Here is an 11,342-nt window from a genome sequence, read left to right on the forward strand (position 1 = left end):
AAACACAGTTTTATAACAATATAACTTTGGTCAAGAAATGGGGCAGGCCATGTTCTCACTGAAAGTGGTGTGTGTGTGCAGGTGAGAGTAGGCCACCTCTTCTTTGGTGGCAGTTATTAAAAGTAACAGTCTTTGACAGAGTTAGAACTTTTGATAGATGTGGTCATGTTAGATAGCACTTTAATACTTCATTGTTTAAGTGCAAGTGAGAGCACATATTTATAAATTACTAGAGGCCCGGTGCACGAAATTCGTGTGTGGGTACGGTCCCTAGGCCTGGTCTGTGATCAGGGCCATCTTCCCCCGCTGCCAGCAGCTGGTCCTGCCACCCACCCCCGGTTCCCCGTTCGTCCAAGCCTGCCGGCTGGGGTGGGGTTGTGGGGGAGGAGGCTAAGAAGTCAGCCTTTCCCACCCATTAGCCAGGCCTGCCCTTCCGTGGGTCGTCTGTGTGTGGGGCGACCAGCGGGGCGGGAGCCTTGGCCTGGCGCTGCCCGCATCCCCTGCCACTCATCCCTGGCTCCCCGTTCACCTTGGGGGAATGGGAGCCTGCTGGCCGAGTCTCACCTCATAGTGGCTGGCTGAGCAGTCGTTCTGGTCATTCTGCCATTAGTGTCAATTTGCATATTACCCTTTAATTATATAGGATTAGTGCTACCAGTTTAAGTTCCTTTTTCTGCATCATTCACTCATCTCCCCAAGCAAAGTCTCTATCCCCATCCCCTTTGCCCATCTCCACCTAGTTACCACCCTCCTTTCCCTCTTGCTGATATCACACTGTCATCTGTGTCTCAGTGTCATGTGTATATGTTTTTTGGCTGATCCTTTCACCTTTCATTCAGTCCCCCTTCCCTGACATCTGTCGGTCTGTTACATGTATCAATGCCTCGTTTCTGTTTTGTTCGTCAGTTTTGTTCATTAGCTTCCACATATAGGTGAGATTATATGGTATTTGTCTTTCTCTGACTGTTTTATTTCGCTTTTAACAGAATAAGGCCCTTAAATGGACACTTCAATGATGTTTATAAAGATGTATGCATTATCTTTAAAGACAAGATTGCCATTGGCTTTCTGTAGCACAGCGCAAAAATGTACATGAGTCCCATGAGCTTTTTTAACCTTAAAGTAATTTGTAACAAACCACCAAATTAAATAAACCAGAAATCTTGAATAAACCCTAAAAAACAAAAACAAAAACAGAAAATAAGGCAGTACAAAAATTAGTACTGCTTAAGTAGCCCCTGACTTTCACGTGGAGGAAAGCAGGTGCTGCCATGGTAGAAAGCAGGGTGGGCAAAAATAGGTTTACAGTTCTGAGTACTCCAAAGAGTTTATTTTTGTTGTATTATTTATTTTTGTGTTATTATCATTTTGTATCCTTACTTATGATTTATCTTTAAGTAATGTTGGTTGGTAATTTAACCTACTTTTGCCCACCCCTGTATTTAGGAGCTACTACAACCAATAAAAAGAATCCCATTCCTCTTCTTAATCACTGTCTAAACTCTAATTGTGTATACTCTTTGACTGTTTCTCAATATTTAGAAACATCTCCAAAGGTAAATTCACTAAAAACAAGGTGGTTCTCCCTTCTAAACCGCTAAATTCCAAGGATTAATAATTGCAAAGTATCTTTTTTAAAGACCACATATATGTTTTACCACAGTTTTACAAAATAATAATGTAATATACAAAAAAATCATTACATTGTACATTTTAAAGTGGGTGAATTGTATAGTATGGGAATTATATCTAGTAAGTCTGTTTGCTAAGAAAAGGACTCTATTGCCCTGACAGGGTAGATCAGTTGGTTAGACACATCCTGATACACCAAGATTGTAGGTTTGCTCTCCAGTCAGTGCATGTACAAGAAGCAACCAACGAATGCATAAATACATGTAACAACAAAGAGATGTTTCTTTCTCTCTCTTCCTCTTTCTGAAATCAGTAGAAAAACTAAATACATTAAAAGGACTCGATAGCAGAATACCAGGTATTTGCCCAGGTTTATGCCATAGAGTAACTCACTTTGGAAGCCATAACAGCTTGCTGGGTATGCACTACTGTATGTGGCCTTTGCTCATGCTCTCCTGAGGCTTTCAGTGCAGCATTCTGCCTGTGAGCCAGTGAGAACATACATCTCAGCTTCATGCCTGCTGCTCAGCTTGAGGACAGAGTGGGCAGTGAGGCACATGGACCGATAACATGTGCTGGTGACCCTCACATTATTAACTGTTTGGTTGAAAAGGTGAAACTAAAGCGTAAGGACTAGTCAGAAAATATGTGCCAGTACACATTGAAGTAGAGTGTATGGTGTGTGAAGAGAGGGGAGTCCACAGCAGTGGGAAGTTCTAGGACAGTAATCAAGAAGGGCTTCGTGGAGGGAGGAAGAACTGAGCTAGCCACTAATGGGTAGGTTCCATTGAAGAGGAAGGAAAATTCCAATCAGAGGAAGGGACGTGAGGTAATATTGTGGATCCCAGAACCTCACTAAAACATGCTGATTCCTCAAGGGGGTTGTTAGGGGTAAATGGAATAGTATACTGGAGAAAGCTCTGTGAAATATTGCAGGGAAGTTGCTTTGGAGCTGATGGTGGAATATAGATGTTTAAAATGTATAACTGGAGCACAAGTGAGAGAATTCAGAATGTGATTGTATTAGTTTCCTAGGACCATTGTCACAAATTACCACTGGGTGGCTTAAAATGGCAGAAATTTATTCTATCACAATTGTAGAGGCCAGAAGTGAAATCAAGCTTTCTGAAGGGTAGGTTCCTCCTTGGGGGCTCGGAAAGAATCTGTTTCCTGACTGTCTCCTCACTTCTGGTGGTTTCTGGCAATCTTTAGTGTTCCTTGGCTTGTGGATGTGTCACTCCAGCATCCTCCCCTGTGTGTCTTCCTGTGTTCACATGGCTTTCTTGGAAGGACGTACCAGTCATTGGACTAGGGTCCACCATACTCCATTATCCTCCTCTTAACCGATTACATTTGCAAGGATCTTGTTTCTAAGTAAGGTCACCTTCTAAGCTTCTGGGTGACCATGAATTTTGAACTTGGAATTACTGAACTTTTCAGCCCAGTAAAGTAGTTCCAGAAGTATTGTTGAATAAACTAACCATTGTGTAATTCTTTTTTTCAAGACCACTGGAATTAAGTTGCCTTCATCAGTGTTTGCATCAGAGTTTGAGGAAGATGTTGGATTGTTAAATAAAGCAGCTCCTGTTTCAGGTGTGTTTAATTTCTTTGCCCTTTCAGTGGAGCTGTGTTTTACAAAAAGAAACTTCGTACAGTAATAATTCAAAATTTTGTTCCTGATAAAGTGTTGAAACAATTGAGATATGTCTCAATTCAGGTGAGAGATGGTTAGGAAGGGATGAGTGTGATTAGCATTCTTTTCTTTTATTGTCATCAAATTCTTAGTCTTTGAAGTTCCTATTTAGAGAGGAAAGTAGGAAAGATTATTTTTCATGATCTAGTGGGGGACTTTTAACCTTGACCTAACCTCTTACAAAAGAAACAATATTCAATTAGCCTTACATACATATAGTGTAATCTTGGAAATACTTCATGTTAGCTTTTAAAAGTTCTCCCAGGCCTTGACCAGGTGTGGCTTGGTTGGAGTGTCATCCCGTACATCAAAAAAGATTGTGGGTTTGATTCCTGGTCAGGGTACATACTTAGGTTTTGGGTTCAATCCCTGGTCAGGGTGCATATGGGAGGCAACAGTTTGATTTTTCTTTCTCTCTACCTCTCTTTCTAAAATCAGTAAACATATCCTCGGGTAAGGATTTAAAACCAAACAAAAGCAAAAACATGTCCTGAGATGAGGATTAAAAGAAAAAACGTTTTCCCAAGAGTATGGAAGTATCTTCTATACACACACACACACACACACACACACACACACACACAAGCCTAATATGCAAACCGTCCCTTTGGGAGTTCAATCGCTCACTATGACGTGCGCTGACACCACCAGGGCAGCGCGGAACAAAGGAAGGCCCCAGCTGGGGAAGGGAGGCCCCAGCCAGCAACCAGAACACCCCAGTTGGCCCAGATTGCCAGGCAGGCATAGGGACCCTACCCGTGCATGAATTTCATGCACTGGGACTCCAGTTTTATGTAGACGTCCCATTTATCCATCTATTTCACATACACTGAAAAATTATGTTTATGTTCGTTGTTTGTTTTTGTTTTTTTTTTGCAGTACCAACGTATTTTAGAACAAAGTAGTGTTCGTTTTGTTTTCTTAAATAGCTTTAATTTTTTCCCATTGGTTAATATATTTTACTAGAGGCCCGGTGCACAAAATTTGTGCATGGGTAGGGTCCCTAGGCCTGGCCGGCAATCGGGTGATCGGGGCCTTCCCGCTGCTGGCCAGGGCCTTCTTTCATTCCGCGCCGCCCCCCTAGTGGTCAGCACATGTCATAGCGAGCGGTTGGTCTCCAGGTGCACTCCTTTGGGGACAATTTGCATATTAGGCTTATATATATATATAGAGATAGATAGACAGAGACAGACTAGAGGCCCGTTGTACAAAATTTGTGCAGGGGGCTCGGCCCTCGCAGCTCCAGCTTCGTCCAGAAGGTTGCTTGGCTATCCAATCTAATTAGCATATTACGCTTTTATTATTATAGATGGAGATATAATTGACATATTACATTAGTTTCAGATATACAAATAATTTGATAGATATATTATGAAATGATTATCACAGTAAGACTACATTGTTAACATGTAGTTACAAATTTTTTTTGTGATGAGAACAATTTTTTTTAAAATTTTTTTATTTTCCAAGTACAGTTGACATGCAATATGATACTAGTTTCAGGTGTATAACTCAATGATTGGGCATTAAATAACAGTGATCACCTTGAAAAATCTAGTACCCATCTGATACCATACATAGATATTACAGTATTATTTACTGTATTCCCTATGCTGTACTTTACATCCCCATGACTATTCTTTAGCTACCAATTTGTACTTCTTAATCTTCTCACTTTTTCACCCAGTCCTTCAACCCTTATTGAGTAAACTTGCCATTGAGCATTCATTTATTAATGCATTCTACAGGTTTTTGAGTTGCCACTGTTTGACAGGATTTTGGGTTAAACCAGAATAGCATAGTCCCTGACCAGAGGGAATTTACCCTAAGTTGGGAAAAATAGACAGTAAATGGGTAATTACCACTACAGTACAAATGGGTAAATGATGAAGCACCAACCAAGCCTAGGGGAGTTTCCTAGGGAAAGCTTGTTCAAGTTGATTTCTTAGGGCTAAGTTAAGCAGGTAGATGAAGGAGTGGGATGGGAAAGAGAGTATTCTGCGCAGACAGCTGTGCAAAAGCAGGACAGCGTGAATAGTGGAAACTGCACACACTGGGCATGCCTGGAGTGAAGGGTCAGGATTACTAGGAGCTGAGGCTGGAGAGCCACGCAGGAGCCATGATGGGAGGGTGTTGGAAGCCATGTCAGTTTACAGGTTTGGAAATGAAACTTCTTGAACTCTGTAGTGGTTTTACTTATAGAAGAACCTAGCTGAAGAAACGGGTTGGGATTTACTAAAATCTCAGTCTGAGAAGACAAGGTATAATACAATAGGCTACAGATATTTAATTTGAGTGAGAGTTATTTCTGACAGGTGAATTTAAAGTCCAGTTTTTTCCTGCAGGTCAAAGCTTTGAATTTTGCTTACTAGACAGTTTAACATTGTAGATCTGTAATGGAAGGGTTTTCCCCCCCTCAAACCCCTTCCCTTTTTCTCTTTTTTAAGTATATTTCTTTTTTTTATTGATTTCAGAGAGGAAGGGAGAAGGAGAGAGAGATAGAAATATCAATGATGAGAGAGAATCATTGATCGGCTGCCTCCTGCACGCCCCCCCACTAGGAATCAAGCACTCAACCCGGGCATGTGCCCTTGGCCGGAATCAAACCTGGGACCCTTCAGTCCGCAGGCCGACACTCTATCCACTGAGCCAAACTGGCTAGGGCCCCCCTTTTTCTTTTATTTGCAGTTGTTCATCTGTTTCCCTCTTGACTGACTTAGAGTTCTTAATTATTCTTTTATACTTTGGCATATAATAGGTACTCAGATTATGTTAGTTGAATGAAGGAATGATGCTTTCTTGGGGAGTTATTACTTAATTTTTATTTTTCATCTAGGGCCTCGGTTGGATTTTGATCCTGACATTGTCGCAGCCCTTGATGATGATTTTGACTTTGATGATCCAGCTAATCTGCTTGAAGATGATTTTATTCTTCAGGCCAATAAGCCAACAGAAGAGGAAGAGGGAATGGATGTGTGGTATGTTTGGTTTGTTTCAAAGCAGGATGACCTGACTGCTGCTGCTTTAATAGGATATCAACCATAGAACGCTACAGCTGAAAGAGACCTTCAGGACTTGAGTCTGAGAATTCTGTGTTTTAGCAGACAATGTGAAATACAAGCCATCAATAGGTGGGGCTAAAGTCCAAGTTGCCTGATTGCTAGTTGATCACTTTTCCAACCATGCCAGACTAGTCAAGCAGCACAGCTGTTCTCCCTAAACAATAATCCTCCCTGAAGCACCCTCAGGTTTTACTGTGTAAAGGCATTGGGTTCTGTTGTTTATCAAGTTGTTTTGACAGTTAATTTATGACTCTTGACTTTAGGAAATCAGAGGCGGAAGATGGCGGTGAGTGGGCAGATGTGGACGATGAGAAGGAAGAAGGCAGTGATGACAATGACTATGACTCTGCAGGCTCATTCTCAGATGAGGATGTGTCTACCACTGGGAAAACTCCGGGGGCTCTAGAAAATCACTTGTTCTGGGAAGAGGAAACAAAAAGTCGCTTTACTGAGTATTCTATGACATCCTCAGTTATGAGGAGAAATGAACAGCTGACCTTACATGATGAAAGGTTTGAGAAGGTAAGGTCCCAATCAAGGGCCTTTTAATATTAGTTCTTAGTAAATTATATATGACATTGGAACCTAACGCTAAACTTTCAGCATGAGAAACAGCCAATAACTTTTATTGAAACAGACCATAAAACCACCTTAATTTTAATTCTGGAAGGAATGCAGATAGGTCAAAAGATGGCTTATCAAACCTCCCACTGATTTTGCTCTTAGACTGATAATATTTTGATTCCAAACATCTTCAGTCACAGTTTCTGAGATTAAGCATTGGACTAAGCATAAAGGAAATGCCATTTTCCCCATTTTTGTGTGTATATTTTTGCTCACTGATACATCCCAAGGCCTAAAGTGGTATCTGGCATGTGGTAGGAGTTTAAACTTTGAACTGTTAAGTAAAGGATGGATGGATGGATGGATGGATGGCTTCCTAACTTAAAGGTTCTAACTTTGCATTTTACTAAGTACTAGTTTCCCTCTTCTCAGAGAAATAAGCAAACTGTTACCATGAATAACCTCATTTCAGGAGTTACATCACCCTGTTTACTCTCTTACAAAGCCTGGTAGTGTGAACATCATTGAATAATACAGTAAACATCATCTAAAAAAAGAAGTAAGCTTTGTACATTAGTTTGCAAAATTAATGAATTTGAAAGTATCTGTAAAATATTCTGCGTAAAGATTTCTGTCTAGCATTTTGCTCTCCAAGCTGAATGGAGTAACTGTCTTCATTGTCATGTTAAATGGCAACCTACTTACAGTCTTAAAAGTGATAGGTAGAAGCTCTTGCACATCATATTGTTATGGTACTGAATCCTGATAATATTTTCATTGTAGTTGTGATCATGGTGGTGCCTGTGTTGTGTAGGATAACCTTTAAGTGCTGTATTCTTACTGAATACATTTATTTTCATGGTATCGTCTCTCTTTATATTCAAGTTTTATGAGCAGTATGATGATGATGAAATTGGAGCTCTGGATAATGCTGAATTGGAAGGTTCCATTCAAGTAGACAGCAGTCGCTTAGAGGAAGTTTTGAATGACTACTATAAAGAGAAGGCAGAGAAGTATGGTGACTTTTCCTTGTTTACCTGCTTTTTTCATCTTCAAATAAAGTAATTATGCACATGAATTGAAAATCACCTAGTCAGAATCCAAATTAAGAAGATGGTACATTTTCCATAACCTTTGGCTCCCATTTTCATATTAAGAGTTCTGAAACTGAACATAACAGTGGATGGGAACATGCTGAGAACCACTTTCTCTGGAACTTGTCCAAGAGTGATTGATGATCAATAACTGAGGGTGAGAGTGGGAAGTGTACAAGGTCACATTCCACTTGAGAATGAGAATGAGAATGAGATGGTGCCTCTAGCCTCTTTGGCTAAAGAATTATTTGACTTCGTATATACATTCTTTATCTTCCTGAAATGTCAGGCATCTGAGGAGTAGGTATTTATGGCTTAAAGAAAGACAAGAGCGTATCTCTCCAGTCGGATTAATAGAACTTTCCAGCCAAATGTTTGGTGAAGCAGCACCCACATTAAATGATTCCTCTGAGAAACTAATGAGGTGTTTACATCTGCTAGAGAGGTCTGATGTTTGATGATCACTATCACGCAGATCCTGTAGAGGGGTAAGAGCTGCATACTTGGAGTGAATTATTTGAATCCTTCGGAGGGACAGATGGGCTAATGCTTTTTGAGGCTTTAAAAAAGGTTATGTTTTAGAAAAGCTTCTTTATGTGTAATGTGTTATATCCTTGCAAAAACGCAGATAGGTTTTTCCTTCCTGTCAGCAGAATGAACAGCCAGAACCTGCTGGAAGCAAGAGGCAGGGAAACAAAGCTAATTGTGACAGGAAATGAGAAGCAGGACACATGAGTGTGTGGGCTTTTAAAAATTGCTGTTGTTTCCATAGCTCTTTACGTGCAGGTTGAGTAACATACAGTAACATGGGTGGTGCTCTTTTTTCTCCTATTTTCATTTTTGAAAACTTAACCACAAGTTGTGTAAAACTGAGCACTCTAGAACCCTTTGAGGACCAAGACTTGCCTGTGAATGAACTTGATGGGTCTGAGTTGGAGGAGACTGTCACTGTCGTTCTTGAAGAAGCCAAGGAGAAGTGGGATTGTGAATCCATTTGTAGTAAGTATCTTAGTATATATTTTGTGAAAATAATGGGGAAATAAATATTTCTGTTATAAACAGTATGAAAATATTTATAAGAGAGACTCCATTGTTAGTTTAAACTATGAAAACACTAAAGCTGGGAATATAGTAGGAACTCAGTAGTGTTTTGCTGAACTGAAAGTCTGCTTATTAATATGTGACTTTTTTTTTTTTAGGTACCTACTCAAATTTATACAACCATCCACAACTTATTAAGTATGAACCAAAGGTAGGTGCTAATGTCCTGAGCTGTTTGAAATACGCAATGCAGGAAAGGAAGTGTATAAATTATTTTCTCACATCAGCTTTATCTCTAGTGGCTCCCAACACCATTAGGAAAAGCAACAACAATGTTGTGAGCTATTTTTTAATAGGAATGGGAAATAACCCTAAGCCATTTCTTTATTTCAGCCCAAACAAATCCGAATATCTTCTAAGACAGGAATACCTCTCAATGTCTTACCTCAGAAAGGATTCACAGCAAAGCAAATTGAACGAATGCAGATGATTAATGACAGTGATCTGCCCAAGGTGTCAACCCAGCCACGCTCTAAAAATGAAAGCAAAGAAGATAAAAGAGCAAGAAAGCAAGCTATAAAGGAAGAGCGCAAGGTAAAGGACTTTTCTCAGATGTGGGACTTACAGAGAGCTGGTGGCGGGGAGGTCATGCGAATTTTCTTTTGTAAAGTTAGTCTGAATCAGTTTGAAGATTTGAATAACATGCATGTATTCTTGTACAGGAACGGAGAGTAGAGAAGAAAGCTAACAAATTAGCCTTCAAACTGGAGAAAAGAAGGCAGGAAAAGGAGCTACTGAACCTCAAGAAGAATGTTGAGGGTCTGAAGCTGTAAGGGTGGAACATTTAGGGTGAGGTGTATTCCCCTTAGGGCTCCTCATTGTGTTCAAGAAGGAATGAGGATCTTCAAAGAGATAAGACTGATCTGCCTTTTTTACTGGCAGGTACTGAAAAGAAAACAGCACAATATTTGTATTTATATCAGCAAGTTTGTAAATACTGTAATATTTTTAAATTTAATATGCTGAGCTTAGATTTGCTCTGAAATAAATGACTTCATAAATGTGAAATGTTTAGATAAATTAAAGAAAATGTCTTCATAATTTAAATGGAATTATGTGTTCTTATTTATTTGTATGGTTGTCCAAGTTGCCTTTTGCAGATGTTCGCAACTATTTCTTTGAAACCATTCCACTCCTTTTCAGTAAGTTAAGTGGTTTAATTTGCTGTCTGTAGAAAAGTGGCCCATTTAAACTAATTTTGAAATGCTGAGTGGTAAGAAGAGTTTTTCTGAGAAGGTTCCACTGGTAGGAAGCTGGTGTAAAAGTTACTTCAAAAGGATGGTAAAACTGAGTATTAATGTGGTTGGGAATCAATTACTGGATGACTTGCTTTTGGAATTCAGGAACAGTGAAGACAGGAAACAGAAGAAGGAATAATCAAGAAAACTTCCTTGGCTTCAGTGAGTGCCTGGCTCAAAATCAGAAATAGTCAGTTAAACCAGAAAGTTTGTCTTTTAAACATTATTTAATGCTTGGAACCATTTATACTTGATTAAAATCCATAGTTGAAAAACTCCCTGCTTTTTTGATGAATTGGGTTGTGTGTTTCTTTGTTTTTTCTTTTTTTAATTTCTTTAAACATTTTCAAGGCTAAGGCAGTGACTCCATCACAATTGTTAATTGTTTGGTAAACTGTGACTTCCTTGCAATAGACAAGTTGTTAGTAACCCTTGTTCATGTGTCCATGACTAATGTGTTATCTGGACTGTTCTGGAAGAGAAATCTGTAAACACTTGATCTGAGTTGGGAACAGAATGGCTGGTGTAGAACCATTTTTAGCAGGTGAGCTGCAGTTGATCTCTAAGTTAATTAGAAAGTGTCTTTGTCTAATTCATTATTTTATGGCTCTTCCAAAGTTGGCCTTATCTTGTTCACTGTTATAAATTTTAAATCGAAGTCATTGTTATAGGAGTTTTAAAGGAGTTGTGAAAAACAACAGCATTAGGTACTCTACCATATATATATACTAGAGGCCTGGTGCACAAAAATTTGTGTACTCGGGGGGAAGGGGGAGAGTCCCTCAGCCCCGCCTGTGCCCTCTCGCAGTCTGGGACCCCCTGGGAGATGTCTGACTGCCACTGAGGCAGGAGAGACTCCCACTGCTGCTGCGCTTGCCAGCCATGAGCCCGGCTTCTGGCTGCGCGGTGTGCCCCCTGTAGGAGCACACTGACCACCAGGGGTCCTGGCTCCCTCCCT

General features: G+C 40.0%; 2 protein-coding genes across 2 annotated transcripts in view; both read left to right on the forward strand.

Moving 5' to 3' along the window:
* The window catches only part of LTV1 (LTV1 ribosome biogenesis factor), a 13,051-nt gene extending 2,858 nt beyond the window's left edge, over positions 1–10,193 (forward strand). Inside the window, exons 4-11 of the mRNA XM_006755393.2 lie at positions 3,138–3,225; positions 6,162–6,303; positions 6,651–6,909; positions 7,837–7,964; positions 8,905–9,044; positions 9,245–9,297; positions 9,480–9,680; positions 9,809–10,193. Coding sequence (XP_006755456.1) covers positions 3,138–3,225; positions 6,162–6,303; positions 6,651–6,909; positions 7,837–7,964; positions 8,905–9,044; positions 9,245–9,297; positions 9,480–9,680; positions 9,809–9,919 — 1,122 coding nt within the window. The 3' untranslated portion in view covers positions 9,920–10,193. The remainder of the gene's footprint in view (positions 1–3,137; positions 3,226–6,161; positions 6,304–6,650; positions 6,910–7,836; positions 7,965–8,904; positions 9,045–9,244; positions 9,298–9,479; positions 9,681–9,808) is intronic.
* A 707-nt stretch (positions 10,194–10,900) lies between these two features.
* Positions 10,901–11,342, forward strand: part of ZC2HC1B (zinc finger, C2HC-type containing 1B) — a 39,071-nt gene continuing 38,629 nt past the window's right edge. Inside the window, exon 1 of the mRNA XM_006755411.2 lies at positions 10,901–10,928. Coding sequence (XP_006755474.1) covers positions 10,901–10,928 — 28 coding nt within the window. The remainder of the gene's footprint in view (positions 10,929–11,342) is intronic.

The sequence above is a fragment of the Myotis davidii genome, unplaced genomic scaffold, assembly GCF_000327345.1.
Source record: "Myotis davidii unplaced genomic scaffold, ASM32734v1 scaffold292, whole genome shotgun sequence".
Classification (NCBI taxonomy): domain Eukaryota; kingdom Metazoa; phylum Chordata; class Mammalia; order Chiroptera; family Vespertilionidae; genus Myotis; species Myotis davidii.